Consider the following 23,952-nt stretch of genomic DNA (forward strand, 5'->3'; position numbering starts at 1 on the left):
CTCTTGAGATCTGGGTCAGTTGGAAAGAAAGAAAAGACATAGCTCTTAAACCTTGGATCAAGCACAGTTGCCAAAATGTAATGATCCGATTTCAAGATTTTGATAACTCTTGGATCCTGGCAAAGAGAATGAAGTACTTAATCTACAAGTCCAACATAATTAGCAGAATTGCTTTGTTTAATTTCCTCCTTCAATTTCTCTGGCTGCTTTTCAAAAAGTCTAATTAGGGAAATCACTTGACTCAAGCTAATAGTGTCTGCACTGTCTTCACAGGTGACTACTTTGAGTGGTTTTAGCACCTTGCACAACACGGAAAGTATTCTCCACTGCGCTTGACTAAAGTACATTCCTCCTAAATTCTATTCTTTTTGCAGCTGCTGCATTCTCCTACATGCTGTTGCAGAATCCCGAAAATGACCCTAAATATTTTGGGACACAGACAGCATCTCCTGTATATCATTGTAATTTTTTAAAAAGTTTTGTACCACCAAGTTGATTGTGTTTGCAAAACAGGGAATGTGATGGAATTCCCCTCGCTGTAATGCTCTAACAATATTGGTGGCATTATCATAAATCACATATCCTCAGGAGAGTCCAAGCAGTATAAGCCATGTTGCAATGACATCCCTTAGTTTTTCAAACAGATTGTCAGCGGTATTACCTCTGTCCTGCTCCTTGTCTCGTCTCTGATAACCAACTCTCACTGCTGCCTTCAAGACTTCTCCCATGCTGCTCCCCACTTATGGAATTCCCTACCATGCTCAATCAGACTTTCCCACAGTCTTTAAATCTTTAGATGCTCTTCGAAAACCCATCTCTTTTTTAGAGGTGACCTTATCAATAACACTATTCACACTAATGCACTCTCACAACTATCACAATCTCCACTTTGGGCCACACCCGCTCCTCTTGTTTCAGCTGTGCCCTCTTCCCTTTAGAATGTAAGCTCTCTAATGAGCAGGGTCCTCCATACCCTTTGTTTCCACTTATTTTGTCTGCCTTGTCTGTTCTTGATTTAAGTATGTCTTGTTTTATGTATGTCCTTGTCTTCCCTACTGTACGGCGCTGTGGAGCACTGTGGTGCCTTATAAATCTATGATAATATTAATAATAATAAGAATAATAATAATAATAATAATAATATGGCTCTTAGTGAAGCAGATGATACACAGAGTAGCCTGCCTCTGAAAGATGCAATGTTCTTGGGTACATGCTGCTGCTGTCCATGCTGGTGAAGGCAAATCACCAACCCAGTGGACTGTCACAATAATATAATTTTAGTTTGCCCAGTTCCGCTTGTCCACATATCTGTGGTTAAGTGTACAGTGGGTAGAATGGCATTTTGTAGCCCAATAATTACATTATTACGAACCTTCTGTTAAAGGTGAGGAATATTGTAGAAGAAAAGTATACCGACGCACCAGGTTATCATATACCCAGTCTATTATTATTTATATATGTTGTCAATTTAGCTGGGTTGGTGCACCCTACACATGTGAAACTAATAGTCACATATAGAGGTAGAAAGAAAGGAAAACATGTCTTATAGGGGCACTCATGATTATTTGTTATTATAAAACACATTTTATTGATTCATTTAAAAACTGTGTTAAAGTCCCAAATTAGTACCATAGTACCACTAGTAGCGAAATAAAACCAAAAATAATAAATTAATTACTCGAGTTTGAAATAAACTGAAAACAAATATAAATTTAAAATTGGCAGAACTAACTGCCTTGCCTCGCTGTGTTGATAATTTATAAATTCCCTATTTATACTGTATATGGGTAACTATGATCCTCATGCTGCCCTGTTTAATGATATTATAAACAGATTAATAAGAGAAATACAATTGTTAGGTACAGGGGGAGTATATATTATCCTGCCTACGTATGCAGGTTGTCATAATTTATAGTACAATAGGGTATTGTATCTTCCAGGTTATATTTATTCTTAATAAGATTAGTTACTCGATATGTTGGAGTATATAACCAATTGGACATTGATCTTAACCATGTGGAGTTATAACAGGACACTAGTAAGATTATCAAGGTGTCTATTGCGTCTTTAATAGGATATTCGGCTTGCTAGATTATAATTAGCTATCTTAAAGAATATTGTTTACAGCGTGTCCTATTATTTAATATTTCACATTGGTAGGACTATATTCTCTTTTCCATTCATGGATCAATATGATGCTGCTATCAAATTATCTGCTAGTAGCTGTTATTATTCAGATTTCTTATTAAAGACCTATACCTGGATCCCTATTATCTGGTTCCCATAAATAAGGTCTGAGTAATGAACCCTATTGCCTATGCATATGTTTTGTACACTCCCGTTGGCTTAATAAATCTCCCAGACCCTGTTCTTATAGCAGCAGCATGGATCACAATTTTAAACAACACCGCGAGGCGAACGCCGACGCGCGTTTCGCTTACTCGCTTTGACCAGGCAAGGTGAGGAATAGCTTTTCTAGTAAAATGGTGTTGTGATGGAACTTGGTAGCGGGCACAGAAGCCAGCTGCATTATTAGTGGATATTGGACGCAGATCTAATACTAGCATAGTCGCCACGGTGTCTGTGATCCGCTTTGCAACTGGGTGACAGCTTTCATACTTGCTTCCTCTTGCAAAGGATTGTTTAACAGTCAATTGTTGTAAACTACTAGTAGTCTTCTTCTTGGTCTGCTTCTGAGTTGGAGATCCACCCCCAGCAGCAGGAGCAGCAGCAGTGGGCCTAATGCTCAAGGATTCTTCTGAGGAGTCCTGGATAGGGGAGGAGCATCTCTCCTTAGAAACTTGGATGCAGGACTAACTCAGATCACTTGTGAGGATATTGATGATGACGGTGTTGGGGGTGTAGATTGCAGGTGCTGGGATCTAGCTGAGAGAAGGGAGGTAGCTGATGCTGGACTGCTTGTTGTTATTTTTTAGCATGAGTTTTTGATTTTCACAAAAGCTTTCCATGAACTCGCTTCAAATGGCGTAACATGGATGAGGTTCCTAGATAGTTAAGGTCCCTACCTCTACTGACTGTGGCTTTACAATGCTACAAATGGCTAGACAACTGTTGTCAGGATTTGGGTAAAAATAATTCCACACATAAGAGGTGGATATTTTGGTCTTATGCCCAGGCATGACAATGGCCTTCTTTTTATCACTGGCAAGACCTGCTGCAGTCTTTGTTTGAAAGTGTATGTAAATAATATTGTGATCTGTGAGGTGGTCAAATTGATTGAAATTAGTGTTATTGAGGTTAATAATAATGTAGGGGGGGGGGAAGCAAAAATATGTGATTTGAGCCAAAAAAATAAGAATATGGATTTTAGAAAAAATCGTGATCCAAAACCAAAGCACGCAAGGGCGGTTTTCTGACAGAAATTTATTCCAACATTTTCAAATCATTTTGGTTATATAAAATATGTTTTATTTACGAAAATGAATGCTGGCTATGATAGAAAGGTGCAAAAAAGAGATTATGTCGCACTAGTAAAAATATTTCTGTATGTTATTGTAATTTTTTATGTATATAAAGAGACTTTAAAATCTCCCAATATTATTTCTGTTTATTCTATATAAAAAAATTAATATAATTTAATAAACAGGAGGGTGCAACCATCAGCGTAAACAGCAATATTAATTAGGGATAAGGAGGAAAAGGAGACACTGACTTGATCTTGGTGCACTCTTAAAGTCCCAAAATTATAACAAATGGATTTATGAGATCAAAATATGAATATTAAAACTTAATGTTTATTAGAATTAAATAAAATAATGGTATACTATTATATTTTATAAAAATGTGAGAATAAAATATAAAGAAAAGCTGTGTGTGACTAATTCTCTGATTGATAAAAATAGGTTGGTATATATATGAATAAAGAATAAGGGGGAGACTGTCAATATAATAAGTCTTTTATAAACCCCTAATGTTATAGTGAAATATCCAAAACCTATTAACCTGGAGTGTTCAATCCCCTTATTGTTACAAGTGTAACTATGTTAGTTACAAAAGGATAAACTAGATTGATTTGTAACTATTTGCGTCTGCAGCAGTGAGTTTGTAGGGTACATGGTGGTGACTTTATGTGGGTATTCATTTAGTGTGTATGTGGTGTGCCAAAATGTGGTGTGCATACACCCCAGGGATATGACACAAAGATGTTCTAGTGATACAACTGCATCAAATTCACTGCTGTGTTCCATCCAAAAGCAGAGAAAGTAAGCAACTATGAATGAATTAATGACCGTAGTCAAAGGACAGATGGTAGCCAAAAAAATAAAGCGATGCATTAAGTTAAAGCTGCAGGAGTCATATGAAAATGTCTTCAACTTACACACAATACTGGATAGAAACAGATACAGATAAATTAATCCAATACCCAGATCAATAGAAATAGTACCATGGGGGCAGCCATTATTAAATTTAGTTAGCTAATATTAAATATTTTTGGAGCAAATCTTAAAAATCTGGATTTGTTGCTGACAATTATGAACAGTCCATATATAAATTATAGTACAGAAAGATCCAATCAAAATAATCAAATAAATAGTAGCTGACACACAGTAAGCATTGATGTTGCAAATTACCTGATTCACTTCCGATCAAAGGCTGGTTAGCAAAATGTTGAATAAAGTCTTCTACAGTAGAGAATTCATTAAATCCAAATTTGTATGATGTTCCATTTTGATGTATTTGAAAGTGTTTAACAGAGTCCTTGGCCCTGAATAAAATACACATTTGTTATACAACCTAATATAGGTAGTGAGGTAGTGTTCAGTTGTAACTGCAAAACATCCTTAATATATATAAATGTAAGTAAGCACAGTAATAATACCAGTTTATTATGGGAAGTAATTCTGTTAGCGTAAGCCAGTTACACATTCATTCCCATTATAACGTTGAACACAAACCTTAAGGTTCCTTGTCCAGCAACAATGTTGGAGGACAGGTTACCTCAGTCACTACAATAAAGACATAAATAGGATGATTTATCTAAGGTCTTTAAATAAAGCATTTTTTAATGGTCAATATATATATATATATCTAATATATATAATCCTAGTGGCGTGTGTTAGTCTGTGTGTGTGTGTGAAAAAAAAAAGCCAAGCTGCAGCGCCACCTGCTGGGCGGAGTTATACACTGACCTACTAAATTCTTAGTGTGCGTGGAAAAAAAACTCAGAAAGGGCTAAAAATTTGGTATACTAAGATGTTTTTAATTTGTTAATTTAATTTGTTAATTGTTAAAAGTGTTTATAAAGATTTTTTTTTAAAAAAAATATATTTCTTGAAGGAGAAGTGACAGTTGGGAGTGGTTGGTGGTTGCCGGGGGTGACAGTTGGGAGTGGTTGGTGGTTGCCGGGGGTGACAGTTGGGAGTAGTTGGTGGTTGCCGGGGGTGACAGTGGGGAGTGGTTGGTGGTTGCCGGGGGTGACCGAGCGAGAGGAGTGTGATACTCAGGACTGCTGAGAGAGATCCCTGTGTCTGGATAGACATCTGGATAGATGTGGCGATAAAGATGAAGGATGAGGTGATGGAGAAAAATGATGAGGTGGTGACATGTGGACAAAACCACGTTTAAAAAAGGGCGCTTGCGTTGGGAAGTAACGCTCTTCCCCTGAAGAGGCCTGGGCTAGGCCCAAATGCATGACAAGAACCTTTTTAACACCTTAAGTAGCTTGATTTGACTAGAATGCATGAGTATCATGCACGGGTTAACTTGTATATATATATATATATATATATCTTGAACTTTTTTGAACTTATTTTTTTGAACCAGGGGAACAGAAAGCCCTAGTGTAGACTTTCCATTCCACTGCAAATGCATAAGCTGTCTGTATGGATCACGCATGGGCATATTGTCAGAGACTGGTATGGTGAAGCAATAAGTTAACCCTTGTTTGATAGAGAGATAAGAGATTTTTGCTACGTTGTGGAGATAAAAAAATCACTGCTTTCGCCAGTCATAAATAAGACCCTAAGTAGTAGAAACTTCAATGGCCTTAAAAACCCACAGGTATATACATATAATATACATCCCAATTGTAAACACAGAATAATACAGAGTATGATGGTACTATAAAAATAAATGTTAATAATAATTTCACTATACTCAAATTTAATGAACATACTATATTATTTGTTATTTTATTTTCTATATTTCTTTAAGATATTCATATTTTTTTTCTTTTCTTACCTTTCCCTTTAGAATGATGCAGGTTTGTTCTTTTCTTGTAGACTCATCAAAATACTAAAATATTTCTGGTAATGGCTGAATGATTTGAGAGTGGGAGTATGTTAATTATGTTGTCTGCTGATTCACCCGGATTTCTGCAGTGCCCTGTTTAAACTAATGGATCTGTGCTTGATTAGTCAAGCTCAACAGAAAAATTTCCACTTCAGTTCTGGTATTGAGTCCGCACCTGGAAACTTTAATTGTACTGGATCACGTATTGGTACGTTGGATGCTCATGCGCCTGGTGGAGTACAGTATCCCAATACTTGGGATACCAACACCCACTATTCCTACATAAAAAAAATGAATAGTAAAATGATGAGATGATGAAAATATACACTTACCTTTACAGCGACGGCGTTGATTTCCGAAGAGTCTGTTTTGCGACGGCTGGTAATTCTGAAGATGCTGCATGCTGGTGCTGGATTGTGACATCAGGTAAGTAATTGGCGTTTGGCGCAGCCTATCTCTATCCCTAATCATAATCCCAACCCTAACCCTAACCATATGATTAACAGACCTCTTTAAATGTCTTTGTTGACGTCACAATCCAACGCCGGCATGCAGCATCTTCGGAATTACCAGCTGTCACATAGCAGACTCTTCAGAAATCAACACTGTCACTGTGAAGGTAAGTGTATATTTTCATCATATCGTCATTTTACTATTTTTTTTTTTTTTTGTAGGAATAGTGGGTGTCGGTATCCCAAGCATTGGGATACAGATTACCACCGAATGCACCCTCAAAGCTCTATAAAGCCACATTGCACCAATGACATTATGCCAGGTTTACTTCAGGCATACTTACACCCAGATACACTTACATTCAACTAAGTCATAAGCACAAGTAAAGTTTTGTTAAGATTTGCTTTGATAACAACAAATACGTTCGCTACAAGGTTTGATTTAAATGAGAACTCCTCAGTGACTCTAATATGCCTATAATTATAGTAGGGAGTGCATAATCCCTTATATTTTATATCTGCTGTGGTTTCATAGTCCCTACGTGGAATTTTTAGGGCTGATTTAGAGCCTGTGGACCTTATAGCCTAATGAAAACAATTATTAGACAATAAATAAATTAATTAAAAATATCTAGATTCGGCTATCTTTGGAATTATTTTGTATCTGTTTTATTTTTTCTGCTATTATTTCACACTTAGGGGTATATCTACTAAACTGCAGGTTTGAAAAAGTGGAGATGTTGCCTATAGCAACCAATCAGATTCTAGTTAACATTTATTTAGTACATTCTACAAAATGACAGCTAGAATCTGATTGGTTGCCATAGGCAACATCTGCACTTTTTAAAAACCGCAGTTTAGTAAATATACCCCTTAGATGTGTTTTTCAAACCTTTGTGCTTCTTTATAGGATTACATATGGAGCCTGTGGTGCAGCTAAGACCTGAAGTGAAAAAGGTCTACACCATTTATAAGGAACTACACTAGGATCATTTTAACTGGCATTTACCAAACAAATATACCTTGGAACTCTTTGCGGCTGTCAATGCCAGTGTGTAATCAGCTTAAGGCAGCAGGAAAATATATAAAAACAAGGTGAAACACATCTTGTTATTAGTTTGAGGTTGTATGGCGGCAGTTCCTCTTATTGTATTGCTATTATTTTATATTATTTAGATATATTTTTCAGATACAGACATTTGGAAATTCTAACTTCATAATGATTTTTGACACAATAAAGGAGTTCAAACATGAAGCTGAACATCTGGAAGTGTCACAATCACATATTATATCCACAGTTGCCGACTCTCCCGGAACATCCTGTAGACTCCCGGCCTATTGTCATACCTCCCAGAGGAGCAGGCAATTCTCCCAGAAGACCAAGCAGTAAAAATACAAAAACTGACATTAATAACTACTGTTATTCATATTATTTTATTCTATTATGTTTTATTACATGTCACTGGCGTTTGGAGGTCTACATCAGATTTATGGCCAGTTACATCAATTACTTTGTCTGTTAGGTACCATACAGATAAATGCGAGTCTGATGTTGCTATAGATGCGCGAACAGCATGAATCAGAATCTGTCTGAGGCGAACAAAAACTTTACGATATCATCTGTAGTCATGTGATAACCTCAAGCATCAGTTTGATCTGAATGAGAAACAGCTGATTAGAATGAAAGGTCTATTTAATTGAATTGAAACGCGTTGGCTAAGTGGGGCGAGCTCGATTACCCTTTGCATCTACGAGTGGAGTTGTCACTCGGGTTTTACATCGATTTCCCCATGATATGTGCTGTTTACAAGTCTATTCGGTACGAGCATAAGAGGGCTTTTGCTCTCGATATCTTTTGATTTTATTTATGTCTTAACAAATGGTCTTACACTATATGTGTTCTATTCTTTCTTTGCTATATGAGGAGATTATGACTCCGTGCAAGTAGAAGCCTCAGCATGCCATTCATCTGTTCCTTGATTTGATAGGCTGATACAACGCATCTATCTTGTAAGCAGTTTTCTTTAGGGGAGCTACACATGGTGAAGGCATTGGTGAGACTTTATTGTTGGACACTGTGCACTTGGCGAAGGGACATATATTTGTGTGGTTTTATAAGTAATTTTATCCATGCAATATTACCCTATGTGTGTATGTTTTGGAGTTTTTTTTTCTAGTTTCTCTATAATGGGGCCATTTTCCATCCACGTGAGACAAATTGTTTATTCTCTTGGACTGTGAGTCTTTAGTGCCCAAGGTACACTATCCTTTTATTCATTTTGGTTAGTAAGTAACCTGCTCTGCATAGCTTACAATCAGGGACCACAATATGATTCTGGAAGCCCATTTCCCTCTTGGGTGCAGACTCATGAGCTGCACATCTCTGGCTTAGGAGACAATCAAACAGTGATCACCAAATACCTCTCTTTTGTCCAATCTATTCATAACAGTGATTTACTGAATTTAGGCTTAATGTTGTACACTATAATGTACACTTATAATAGCTTGAAATAGACTCTGAAATCCAATATTTTCCACTCGATACAAATTCCTGAAATTCCTATTTTATTTACTATTGCAGATACCTGTGCTGAAATAATTAAAGTTTAAAACATTTAATTAATTAACTTAGCACAAGTATCTGCAACAGAAAATTAAATGAGAAGTTTGGGTTCAGAGCATTTTGTAGTAGGTAGAAGGGATGTTGAAGTCTGTTAAAGTTCATTTAGCTTCCCTTAATTCATTCTGCCCAACTAGTCAAAAGTAGACAAATGTTACAACAAAAGTCTGTCGTTTGACAAGATAAACTACACAATATTCCAACAGTATGGTCCTTATTTTTACCTACAAATCATAATTCATCTTAGTAACAGAATCAAGCATTGACCAGAATTTAAAGCAGCAGTACCTACCTCACTGACAATGAGTACACATCTGTAGCAGAGTCACCACTATTCCTCAGGAGATAACTTCCATCCTGTCCATTTGTAAGCAGGAGAGCTTCTGCTGCATGTCGGGACAGATTCTCATGGAACCACCTGATGGAAAAGATGTAATGAATATACACAAAATGACAGTTTTGTAAACCATAAAATCTGCTATTTTCTATATCTACATTACTTAATGTCAAGACACAGCTAACAAGGTGAAGTCTGCTACTAATCCTGCAACCCTCTGCATATAAGAGGAAATAGGGTTGTTGCACATGCGGAAGCCATTGTGGCACATTGTGAAATATTTTATTTTGTGACATCAGCATGTTTTACAGTTCCATGATTAATGAAAGAAAGAAAAAATGCATTTCTCAGTTTAATTCATGTTATTTATCATACATTAATTATATTCACATATATACATAAGTTAAAGCAAAAGAAAGACCCAAATTATAGGTTGGATTTATTTTCCTTTTGTGTTTCTAAATGCTCAGTAACACATATGGGCATACAGCATATATAAAACAAAAATATATATTGTTTTAAAATAAGTAATTATTCCACACTGCATCCATCTAAAGATATACATTATTATGCACTGATAGCAGATCATAGTGATGTACATGGTAAAATGAGCCATTTGTGTAATTGTCCTGCCTAATATGCCACTAATAATTGACAACCCCCAATATGCCACTAAATTTCTAATTTGAAGCCATCAGTAATATCACACGTATTATTCCAAACTGGGCTTGCTTGACACACAGTCCTCATTTGTCCCAAATGCAGACTTGAACTTCTACTTATACCAACATATTCATATCCTGAACCTGGGTATTGGTGCTGTTCATTTGATGTGTGCATCACTAGCATATAGCTATAAAGGAGCTTTCGGGGCTTGGGCTCGTCAGTCATGGCAGCTTTATATAATTTGTCACAGTTTTAATGCAGCAATTCATGAAAAAACTAGGCATATTTTTTTTTAACATAAATCACTGTGGCTGGCTATAAGAAGAAGCATGGTAATTATTATTTCTTTGGTTTGTTATAATTCTACAGATTTCCACAGTGTCATGTGTCTACCAGGGCAACCACAGTCACATGGCATATGTTATAGTGAGCTGAGAGGCTTTGGAACGCTCGACTGAACTCTGTCACCACTGTAAAATCTTCACCCGCCCTTCTGCCTTAACATGACATGGTGAGAGTCTGTTTGTGTGTGTGATTGGCAGCCATATTTATTTGCCTTCTAGACATTTTGAAAAGGAGACAGTTAAGATGCATGTTTAAAATGTACAGAAGTTGCTATTTGCAAAAAAAAAAAAATCTACGGGGGATTGCTACTCCATTTTTGTCTTAGACCCCAACCAAGTTCAATTTGACAATTGCCTTCCTTAATTGCCAATGGTAATAATGTCAATCAGGCCCTCGGAGCAACAACAATGTAATAGTCACTATTTGTATCCTGATTGATTGTGTTATGATTGTACCAATAGAAGTTTCCAGTAGTATTCTAGTCATTTATAACAAAATAATATTAATAAAGATGTATGAAACATATACAAATATAAACATATTCAAATATAAATACATATTTGCAATTTGTTCACATACACTCAGTGACCACTTTATCAGGTATACTTGTACACCTGCTCAATAATGTAAATATCTAATCAGCCAGTCATGTGGCAGGAAGTCTATGCAAAATAGCCTCCAGACATGGTCAGGACAAGGTTCAGTTTTAGTTCAGACCAAACACCAGAAAAATGTAATCTAAGAGACTTTATCCATGGAATAAATATTGGTGCGAGATGGTGTAGTTTGAGTATCACAGAAACTGCTAATTTACTGGAATTTTTAAGCAAACCAGTCTCTAGAGTTTACAGAGAATGGTATGCAAAACAAAATACATCCAGTGAGCGGCAGTTCTGTGGGTGAAAACACCTTGTTAATGAGAGAGATCAGAGGAGAATGGCCAAACTGGTTCAAGCTGACAGGAAGGAGGCAGTAAAAACAGTGGTATACAGAAGAGCATCTTTGAATGCACAGAACGTTGAACCTTGAAGTGGATGGGTTACAGCAGCAGAAGACCACAACAAGTTCCACTCCTGTCAGCTAAAAATAGGACACAACAGAAAACAGCGCTGATGACTGATACACACAATCAATATACAACCATCCGTGGGTGATAAATATATATAAACACTTTATTAAAAATGAACCATAAAATATGCAACACTGGCCAGTGGATAACAACTAGACATATAACAACTAGACATATAAAAAATCATATCCAATATGCTCTATGTGGGGAGGATGGTATGATCATTATGTTAATTTCTATATATATATATGTTTTGATATGTATTGTTTTCTCTAATAGTGCTTTGTTTTTGCTCTATATGAATTATAATTATTCGGTATTTCCTTGTATATAAGATATTTGAATGTTTTCAATTGAACCAACCATATTTATGTATCCCACTACAAGTATGGTATAGGTACAAAGTGCCCGTTATGAACCAGCTGCAGACTGAGTAATTGTATCAAGGATACTTAAAGAGGCATTGGAGCACAACAGAGCACTTCCTCTGAAGAAATCACCAGGCAGGTGATGAAACGCGTCAGGTGATTTGGATGTTCATTGAGCCGCTGGATAGCACTATTCCATGACCCAGCTCATATCCCTAGTGGATTCTTGGAGGTTGCCTTTTTTGAGCCATATTATCGCTATATATTTGGTGCCACGATTGTGTTAGCTGCTATTCCACTAATTACACGAATTGCCGTCTTCACCTACATATTTACCACGGAGGTCCCGGAGTTCGTCTGGGTATGAGGTGCGTGCGCATACAGACCACAATACGGGACTGAGTATCGGACCAGGTCTGTATTGCGCTTACTGCTCAAGCAGCTTAGCGACTTTGATTTCCATTCAGGAGTGGCGGTTTTCTCATTGTGGCATTTATGGCATATTCTCCTCCATACTACATGTGTAAGAAGCATTGAAGTGGGGTTCACCATCATCGCGGTGACGTACACTTTCCACCACCAGTGTGGCCACACTTATTTTGAAGCTCCACTTCATGACCTTGTACGGGATCATTGGACAATAGTATCTTTACGATGTGGGACATTTAGCTGGTTCTCTTCAGAAGTGATCGATTTGATGGTTCATCAGCCTTATTGATGGTCAACACAGTCGGTTGATCTGATTTTTTATATGTCTAGTTGTTATCCACTGGCCAGTGTTGCATATTTTATGGTTCATTTTTAATAAAGTGTTTATATATATTTATCACCCACGGATGGTTGTATATTGATTGTGTGTATCAGTCATCAGCGCTGTTTTCTGTTGTGTTGTATTTTTTATATTTGAGATCTCATTGATCTCTTCAGCTGCAGATACTGATTCACACTTGATCTCCATTTTTTGCATCATCTCTCCGTGCGCCAGGTTTTTCTTGTTGTTTTTTCATTTTTGATTAGTGTTCCAGGCAGCAGGAGACATGATTTTTAAACATTATGATGATAGAATACATAGGAGACAAAAGTATTTGGAAAAGGATATTGTTAATTCTCACACTGATACGTTAGATGATGACACTGATATATACCATTGTTTTTCAAAACTTGAACAATTATTGAAGGCAGAGACTAGACACTGGTGGGACAGTGTTTACCTTCAAAAATACATTGATGCTAAAATAGTACCCAGAGGTTTAAGATTGTTCAAAACATTTGTATTTTCAGAAGATACTGGGCTTCTGGAAGAGTGGAATCAATCTCTAGAGAATTGTTCCTTGGAACTCATGAGAATTCTAACGAAATATAGAGAAAAAAAGATTAAGAATATAGAACAAGAAATTGATTCTCTTAAATCAGAATTAGAAACATATAAGGATGAGGAGGTATTTGAAGAGAAAGATAGGATTATCAATAAGAGATTAGAGGATTATGAACAAGATATCATTATGGCCAAGACTAAGAAATTAAACAGAGATAAAGAGGACTATAGATTGGATAGAGTAAGGAATTTTCGGAGATCACAATATACCCGTGATCCTGGTTTTTCTAATATAAATAAATCTAGATCACGAAGTGGCTACAGGAAACCGAACTCTTTTAGGAATTATCCCCACCAAAATAGGCGGGACTTCAGTCAAAGAAGAGAAGAGAGATTAGGTAGAAGTGTTAGGAGATTTCCTCCTCATTCACCTTTGAGGGACAGGCCGCAAGAATTTCCATTGGGCGCTAGATCAAAAAGAACTAGAAATAGTCCCCCTAACCAATATCAAGAGCCAGATGTCTCCTCTTTTTTAGAGAAGAATCCGGATGCAAGGATCAGGAGTTTCACGCATCCAAATCCCTATCAACCACTGAGGGAAAGAACTCCAAAACGTACAAGGGATTGGTCAGAGGTAAGAGAGGAGGAAAAAGATATAGGCAGAAGACCGAGATTGAGGTAAATACCGAGGGGGTGTTCAACCTTTCCTCGAAAACACTTAGTAAGTCTGAACTATCTCTTTTAAGTAAGGGCCTTAATTTTGCTCCCTCAAAAGAACCTAACTTGTTTGAACTATTTGTTGAGCTCAATCGGTTTGTACGCACTTTATGCAGGAAAAAATATTTTGCTAATAAAAGCATAAAGAAAATTGATTCAGATTTGAGTCCTATTGTATTGGATAGTAGTGATCGTGAATGTCTCCATATACTAGAAGAGTTTAGCTGTGAGGGTAGGGGATCAATGAGGGATGACAGTTCTGAATTGATCTATGATGTTACAAATCTTAATAGGAAGGATCCACCTTTGAAGAGATTCAAATTGAAGTCAGAATTTTTTCCCACTTCATGTAAAGGGCCCCAAATCGAATGCTTTTATCAGTTGACTCTAAAGAATTTTAAGGAGTTATGTGAGAAAAGTAGATATAGTCATCCTAATTTAACTAAACTGGAAAGAACAGCATTACAGGAATTGAGAAAGGACTCCACAATTGTCATCAGGGCAGCGGACAAGGGAGGAGGGGTAGTTGTTCAGGACACTACGGATTACATTAGTGAAGGATATAGACAAGTGACTGATTTAGCTTTCTATAAGAAATTACATTCCAACCCCACTCTAGATTTCCAAAGAAGTTTGAGGATGCTATTAGATGAAGCCCTAGAATCTGGGGTGATTGATCGAGATGAATTTAGATTTTTGTATCCGCTGTATCCTGTCACAGCAATCTACTATCATCTACCTAAGCTCCACAAAAATGCGGTCTCTCCTCCAGGGAGACCGATAATTTCGGGAATAGGATCTCTGACCTCTTCTCTCTCCTTTTATGTAGACACATTTCTTCAACCTAGGGTGGTTCAACTTAAATCACACATTCGAGACTCCCTCCACTTATTGAACCATCTAAGAAATTTGGAATGGGAAGATAACTATGCGTTCCTCACTTTGGATGTAGAGGCTCTATATAGTAATATACCGCACAATAAGGGTATTCAAGTGATTGAACAGCTGTTGGGAAGAGATTCCCTTGTAGATGATGCACAGGGGAAGTTTATTGTTGACTCCATTTCATTTATTTTAACTCACAATTATTTTTTGTTTGATCACCATTATTATTTGCAAATCATGGGTACTGCCATGGGGACCAGGTTCGCGCCGAGCTATGCCAACCTATACATGGGCTCCTTTGAGGAGGTCCATGTGTGGGGAGGTGGGTTCGGCGCGGACCTGGTCTTTTATGGGCGGTACATTGATGACCTGTTTATCATATGGAGAGGGGGTGAATCACGTGCACTTTCATTTATTTCTGCTTTGAATGACAACGAATACAATTTAAAGTTTGTTGGCCGCTATCACGCATCCAGTATGGATTTTTTGGATATTCAGATGAATGTTGAGAATGGAAAGTTGGTGACTTCCACTTATAAGAAGAAAGTTGATGTCGTGAGTTATTTACACTACAGAAGTTCACATTATAAGAAATGGAGAGACAATATACCAAAGGGTCAGTTAATGCGACTTAAAAGAAATTGTTCTTCAATAGAAACATTCAATCTTCAAGCAGAGTCTATGTTGGGGGACTTTAGAAAGAAAGGCTATCCCGATTATATTTTGAATAATGCTTTGAAAGAGGTGTCCTCATTAGAAAGAGATACCCTGTTACAGAAAGATGATTCCTATAGGCCTAAGAATCAAAATGGGGAACAAGCTGATACAAAAGGGCTGGTTGCTTTTATATCTAAATATAATAATAAGTCGGGGGAAATCAGGAAGATCTTTAGTAGGAATTATCCTATCCTTCAACAAGATGAGTCACTTCGACAAATATTGCCCCAAGATCCTAAGATTATTTTTAAGAGGAACAACAATTTAAAAAATATATTAGCGCCCAGTTTGGTTCAGGATGTACTGACTAAAGTGGATATGACATCTGTAGGAGGTGGTTGGTTGTCTAAACAAACAGAGGGCTGCTTCAAATGTGGTTCAAATAGATGTCTAACTTGTTCTTTTATCAGTAATAGGGTGACTGAGATCATCCATTCAGATAGAAACTTTAGAGTGAGGGGATTTATCAACTGTAGCACGAGTTATGTCATTTATTTATTGAAATGTAGTTGTGACCTCATTTACGTTGGAAGAACGACTAGATCACTGAAATTGAGGTTTCTGGAACACAGGAGGAATATCCTAAATAGGAAGACCAATCATAGTGTTCCACGCCACTTTAATGCGGTTCACAATGGGAGATTAGAAGGTTTATCTATATGTGGTCTAGAGCATATTAAACAGACCACGAGAGGAGGGGATCGTTTTAAAAGATTATGTAAACAAGAGGTCTTTTGGATCCATCAACTGGATGCCTTGAGTCCTAGAGGATTGAATGAAGCACTTGAGCTCAATGAGGTGTTGTCCTGAACCTGATCCTTTAAGCTATATTCTCTATTCATGAGTATTTATGAATGTATGTTGATTACCTGTAAGATACACTAGTCCCATTTGTGGGGCTGATGTGTTAGTTTAGGGGTCTTTATTCGGTATTATTCATGAGCTTACTTATGATATTTGTAGGACTTACCCTATCTCTTGACCGATATATACACCCATATTTCCTTATGTGTGTTTTCAGCACTTTTTTAAGTCATCCGGGTGGCTACCTATGCTTCAATCTATAGGTTGTAAAAAAAATTTTATTTTTTTTATTTTTATTTTTTTTAATATTTCTGTATTAATTATACCACCTATTATTACTGTCTACTCAGGTCAGATTATTAGTGTTCGCTTTATCTAGATTGACTTAGATCTGTGTTTGTATAATACTATATTTGCATATATATATATGTGTAGTTGAGGTATCAGTGTGAGAATTTAGGACTCTAAGGTGTTTTCTCTGAGTCCTAATTTATCCAATATGCTCTATGTGGGGAGGATGGTATGATCATTATGTTAATTTCTATATATATATATGTTTTGATATGTATTGTTTTCTCTAATAGTGCTTTGTTTTTGCTCTATATGAATTATAATTATTCGGTATTTCCTTGTATATAAGATATTTGAATGTTTTCAATTGAACCAACCATATTTATGTATCCCACTACAAGTATGGTATAGGTACAAAGTGCCCGTTATGAACCAGCTGCAGACTGAGTAATTGTATCAAGGATACTTAAAGAGGCATTGGAGCACAACAGAGCACTTCCTCTGAAGAAATCACCAGGCAGGTGATGAAACGCGTCAGGTGATTTGGATGTTCATTGAGCCGCTGGATAGCACTATTCCATGACCCAGCTCATATCCCTAGTGGATTCTTGGAGGTTGCCTTTTTTGAGCCATATTATCGCTATATATTTGGTGCCACGATTGTGTTAGCTGCTATTCCACTACTTACACGAATTGCCGTCTTCACCTACATATTTACCACGGAGGTCCCGGAGTTCGTCTGGGTATGAGGTGCGTGCGCATACAGACCACAATACGGGACTGAGTATCGGACCAGGTCTGTATTGCGCTTACTGCTCAAGCAGCTTAGCGACTTTGATTTCCATTCAGGAGTGGCGGTTTTCTCATTGTGGCATTTATGGCATATTCTCCTCCATACTACATGTGTAAGAAGCATTGAAGTGGGGTTCACCATCATCGCGGTGACGTACACTTTCCACCACCAGTGTGGCCACACTTATTTTGAAGCTCCACTTCATGACCTTGTACGGGGTCATTGGACAATAGTATCTTTACGATGTGGGACATTTAGCTGGTTCTCTTCAGAAGTGATCGATTTGATGGTTCATCAGCCTTATTGATGGTCAACACAGTCGGTTGATCTGATTTTTTATATGTCTAGTTGTTATCCACTGGCCAGTGTTGCATATTTTATGGTTCATTTTTAATAAAGTGTTTATATATATTTATCACCCACGGATGGTTGTATATTGATTGTGTGTATCAGTCATCAGCGCTGTTTTCTGTTGTGTTGTATTTTTTATATTTGAGATCTCATTGATCTCTTCAGCTGCAGATACTGATTCACACTTGATCTCCATTTTTTGCATCATCTCTCCGTGCGCCAGTTTTTTCTTGTTGTTTTTTCAGCTAAAAATAGGAAACTAAGGCTACAGTGGGCACAGACCACCAGAACTGGACAGTTGAAAATGAGAAAAGCCGTGCTTGGTACGCCGAATATCGTTTTCTGCTGCAACATGCAGGTGGTAAGGGACATAAACTTCATAAATACATGGATCATCCTGCATTGTGTCAACAGAGTGTGGTGTAATGGTATAGGTAATATTTTCTTGGCACACATTAGGCTTCTTGTTATCAAATGAGCATTGCTGAAATGTCACATCCTTCCTGACTATTGTTGCTGAATCAAATAGAGCACCTTTGAGATATGGTGGAATAAGAGATTTTCAGCAGGAAGCCGACAACACGTGCATCAACTCAGTGATGCTATGATGTCATCATGGACCAGAATCTGTAAAACTATGTTTCCAGCACTTTGTTGAATCCATGTTATGATGAATTCAGACTGGGGGCAAATTGGAGTCACAGCTAGTACTAGAAAGATGTACCTGATCAAGCAGCCACTGAGTGTATATTAGTGTGCACTCTCTACACCAGGGTCATAACTAGACATTTGTGGATCCCATAGTAAACCTTTGTAAGAGCCTCACATACCCTAATGATGAAAAACTACCATATACACATGTTGCATTAACAGGAAAGGCAGGAATAGCAGCTGCACCCCCTGAACCTATGGTAGTTACATTGTTTATGTCAGAATACATAAACATATTTAAAAATAATGTGTTAAAAATCTTAACAATGAACCAGTCACAAAAGAAATCTCTTTGTCACAATAAAAATAAGTAATTTGTAACACAAACCCTTAGACCCGTTTACTTCCAACCGTAGAATGACAGTTACCATCCTGGGCTCGGCTAATATTATCTCTGAACCACTCAGATAAGCAATTTTTATTCCATATCTGGTATAATTTTTTATATGGTTTTTAAGAAACCAAATAAAAAGATTTGTCTGCAGCATTTGTAAAAAAAAAAAAGGAACCAGTGAGACTTCCATAAGAAGAGAGAGCTTGAAAAAGTGTTTTGGATACAAATCTATCTTCTGCACTCTGATGAGCTGTTTTGAAACACATTTGTTTTCTATAAAATGAGTTTAGTATTCGGATTCTTTATAGTTAACTAGTTAAAAGCCCATCAAAATTACGGAAAAAAAATGAGAGCGAGATCATGTTGGACCTTTTTTTGGTAGTGGTTAAATTCTGTGCATCATTTATCCCACGAATGTGGAATCAACTATTTGACAAAATTCCTATTTCACAAATATTTTTTTATATTCCACATGTGTTGTGTAAATCTTTTCAGAGACTTTTACCAATTTCCCTTGTTCTATACAACCAATAATTTTGATTTTCACGTTGGCAGATCTCTGGATATTTCCACATAAAGTTTGTCAGATGGCTGCTCACAAGCAAAGTGTTTAGCGTGGCACAATTCACAGAAAGTGTTCATGGGACCTCAGTTATGAGCTTTAATATTTGTTACTGACATAAAGAATGGCGTGGCATCTTGTTCACTGACTTTGTAGGCATTGACGTGATATTGCCTCTGTCCTATTCAACTTTGATTGTTTTCTCTGTGACTGCAAATTTACTGAGGACTCATATTTGTATGGCGATGACAATCACGTTCTCTTTCTCTTTGGTCATCAATCATAGTTTGTCCCGCTCCGCCCTTCGTCTTTTTTCTGCTTCTTGCTGTGCAGTTACTCCGACAGCATTTGCCTTTTAGGTGGCATCGCAGTTGTTGCTTAAATTAATTAGTATATTACTATTAATTTAACACTAAGTGGATATAAAACGAATGGATACAAAATCGAGTCAATTTGGAATAGCAAAGGTCGTTATAAATGGCAACTGTCACACAATAAGCCTAAATAAATGAAACAAAAAAAGCCCAAGAAATGAGGAAAATGTAGTCCAAAGAAATAGTCAAGTACACAAAAGAGTCATTTGCAAACATTTTACCAAATTTGTTTGTGTATTTTGCTTGTGTATTTATAAAGGTGAGGAGCAGTGTTAGCCTTATATATATATATATATATATATATATATATATATATATATATATATATATATATATATATATATATATATATAGATTAGCAGTGAGGTTCAGGGTTTCTGCACACATTTACTGTAATTATGGTACAGCAGACATCACTTGCCAGTAAAAATGAGTAAAGATCATTTTGATAAATATCCAGCGGAGACTCATTGTGCAAGATTCCTATGGGACCTCGTTGCTAATTGAATTATTGGGGTATCCACCATGTGGGTGTGCAGTGTTAGGGGCCAATAAGTTAAAGAGCCCTGCATCGACCGCTTACCCTACATCGTTAGTTGTTCAGAATAAGGCACATGTATTTTCTTTTGGGTATCTTTTTTTTTTTAATAATCCCAAAGGGCCAGATGCCCTGGTTTACAGCGGATGTCCCTGGACAATAACCGTCTGGCCCAGGCATAAGGTTTCTTGCTTCCTCTCTCTTTCTGCTCCTCCCTTCATCGTCTTCTCCTGTTCCTCCCATTCCCTCTTATTTCTTCCCTCCTTCATCTTCCCCAACTGTTTCTCCCCTTCACTCACCTCCTGTTTCTTCTCTACTCTCTCCTTGTGCTCCTTCCTTCACCTTTCATTCTTTTTCCTCCCTTTCCCTTTGCTTTTCTTCCCTCTTGTCCCTCCTCTCCTGTCCCCTTCTGCGTCTTCCCTCACCTTCCCCTGATGTTCCTCCCTTTCCATCTCCCTTCATGTTCATAACCTCCTCTTCCCTTCTGCTCTCCCCCTCACCTTACCTCTGTCTCTCCCATTCCCTTCTTTCCTGTTTCTCCCTTTCCCCTCTGCTCCTAACATTCTCTTCTGCTCCTTCTCTCCCCCTTCTGTCAGCACACAAGGGGGCTATTAATGTAATGAGGACTAATCATGTAATGTGGGGGCTGTTGCATGTAATGTAGCAGAAGGTGGGGGTATTACTTTAGTATTTGGTCCCTGTTTATTAACTGTGGTGAGTATGTAATGTGACATTGGTGGGCCCTATTATTATATTGTAGGGTAATATAAAGTATATGTATTAAATGTGGGGGCTAATCATTTAATGATGGCTAGATGGGGGAAGGAGGCCTATTTATTAAATGTGAATGCTGTTAATTTGATGTCAAGGCTAGCTGGGGAAGAAGGTATGTTTATTAAAAGGAGGTGTTATTGATTTATTGTATGGGCTGCTTGGCTGGATACAGTGTTCACTCATTGCTCATGTTTTCAGGAGATAAACTGTACATATCCCATGGTGCACATGGGACAACGAAAGAATGGTGGGGGAAGAATATACAGGAATTCAGGGTCAGAGCACTTAAAAAAATTAGTGAAGCTGTTTCTGCTAGCAGTGAGATCACTGAAAAAGGACTGTAATAAGTGTTTGCTTATAGCCTATAACATCTGTTTTATCACATGTTATCATTTTTTAATTGAGTCCTGCGTTAGATTGTTCTTTGTATATGAGTAAGTGTGAAACTAAAATTAGTCAACTGTGCAAACATACAATACTGAAAAAATTTGTCTCACAAAGCAAGTCTGTACAGTGAATATGTCAATGTATTTATAACATATATAATTGTCTATTTACTAAGATGTGATGCAGTAGATTACCACTTTGGCACAGCTAAAAACATTTGTCCCTCTTATTGTAGAGTGGCTTCAGCTGAAAAAAATCATTGCCCTGCAGTACAGTATAATGTAAAACAAAACAGGAAAAGTGTTTTAAGTTAACTTTTGCTCATACATAAAATGCTAAGGAGTCAAATATGAGTTTCACTTCCCCTTTTTATTACTTATAGAGTTTAGGTTTTAACCCATTGAGATTCACCAGAAGGTTGTGTTTTCAACTAATATATGTAATTAAAATGATATTGCAAGTAACCAATGTGTTATGTGACAAAATAAAATAAAGTAAGAGGTATCATTTTGATATCCATAATATTAACCCATTTGCTATTAAGATATTCTTTCACTCCTGCGCTAAGCCTGTTTTTGGCACTTTTAAAATAAAGTTTTGTTTTCCCTGGCACAATATGAGTATTGTCAGTATGTGGGTGGACAGGATACAGGTAATAAAATGGCAATATTTATTTATAAAAAATATATAAAACAGGCAATCAGTAACATAGAAGATCCAGATCAGTAAAGAATTTACAAAATACAGAAATTATAACAAATGAAGCAAGATGTAAGCATTGCATAGGAAAATCTATAATAACCTGTCTAACTATGTAATATTCAAGAGAGTCCACATTCAAGTTCGTTTTGGGCTCCACAATTGATAAAAGATACTAGATAATGGACAAGTGTCCAGAGCTAGGCAAGCGATCAGAAACCAACTGCAGGTAGTTGCAAAAGTGAAAATCAGGCCAGTATCTAGACAAATTTTTTCAACATGTCGGTAGCAGTTCTAGTGGCAAAATGGCATACAAATCGCCTGAAGTTACCTAAGCTTAGGAAGGTACTTAACTGCATTTTCGTTTCCGGCCTTGGCCAGTTTTTGACTGCCTCCACTTTGTCTAATTGGGGTTTTACTCGTCCTCACCCTCATCATTATCATCACCATTTATTTATATATACACCCTACAACGTACCCCAGTTACTTGGCTTCTCTCATGGTTATGGCATATTTTTCTGGATTAGCTATTAGTTCTGCAGACCTTAATGAAGCTAAGACCTTGACTTTTGCCAGATGTGATTTCCAGTAAGGGGTATAAATCACAATATCATCTAAATAAGCGGCTGCATAGGCTTTATGGGGTCATGGACAACTTATTCATGGCCCGTTTGGAAGAAGGCAGGTGCCGCATGCAACACAAAGGGTATGATTTAATATAGGAAGAGACCATCAGGGGTGGAAAATGCGGTCTTTGGCTTGGCTGAGGAAGTATGCCAATATCCTTTGGTTAAGTCAAGAGTAGTTAGATAGTTACTGCCTGCTAGATTTTCTACAAGTTCATCCACACATGGCATCGGCTAGGCATCGAACTGGGATACTCTGTTTAGTAGCCTAAAGTCATTGCTGAACCTAATCCTCCCATTGGGCTTTGGAATTAGCACAATAAAGCTGTTCCAGCCACTAGTGGATTCCTCAATTACATCCAGCTGCACAATATTCTCAATTCCCTTTCTCATGTCAGCCTGTCTGGCTTCTGGAATGTGTTACAGCTTCTGCTTTATAACAACTCCTGGAGTGGTAACAATGTTGTATTCAATTAAGGTAGTGCACCCATGAATGGAGGAGAAGACATCCCTGTTTCGCCTTTTAATTTACTCAGTCTGTAATTTCTGCTTAAAAGATAAAGCTGGCTCTATGGACACTTCAGACTTTTCAATGATAGTACTCACTACCCGAGGAGAGGTTTCCTCATCATAGCAAAGTTTAAGGAGAATGACACGGTATATTTGCTCCTCCTTTCTCCAACCCAACTGACGGACCGTGTAATTGAGAGGACCGACAGCCTCTAGGACAGTGTTTCCAAAACCCCTCAAGGACCCCTAACAGTGCATGTTTTCCATATGTCCTTGCTGGAACACAGTTTTATTCATTCCTGACTGACACATTTTGAAAGATCCACAGGTGGTACTAATTAATTCACTTGTGACCTGGAAAACCTGCACTGTTAGGGGGTCCCTGAAGACTGGGTTTGGCAAACACTGCCCTAGTACTTCATATTGACCTTGCCAGTAGGCAAAAAGTTTGCTTT

General features: G+C 37.3%; 1 protein-coding gene across 1 annotated transcript in view; it reads right to left on the reverse strand.

Moving 5' to 3' along the window:
- Positions 1-23,952, reverse strand: part of DAPP1 (dual adaptor of phosphotyrosine and 3-phosphoinositides 1) — an 81,056-nt gene that overhangs the window by 20,845 nt on the left and 36,259 nt on the right. Inside the window, exons 2-3 of the mRNA XM_075201230.1 lie at positions 9,617-9,742; positions 4,593-4,726 (exon numbers count right to left, since the gene is read on the reverse strand). Of these exons, the coding sequence (XP_075057331.1) occupies positions 4,593-4,726; positions 9,617-9,742 (260 nt within the window). The remainder of the gene's footprint in view (positions 1-4,592; positions 4,727-9,616; positions 9,743-23,952) is intronic.

Source organism: Mixophyes fleayi, chromosome 1 (genome assembly GCF_038048845.1).
Source record: "Mixophyes fleayi isolate aMixFle1 chromosome 1, aMixFle1.hap1, whole genome shotgun sequence".
Lineage (NCBI taxonomy): Eukaryota > Metazoa > Chordata > Amphibia > Anura > Limnodynastidae > Mixophyes > Mixophyes fleayi.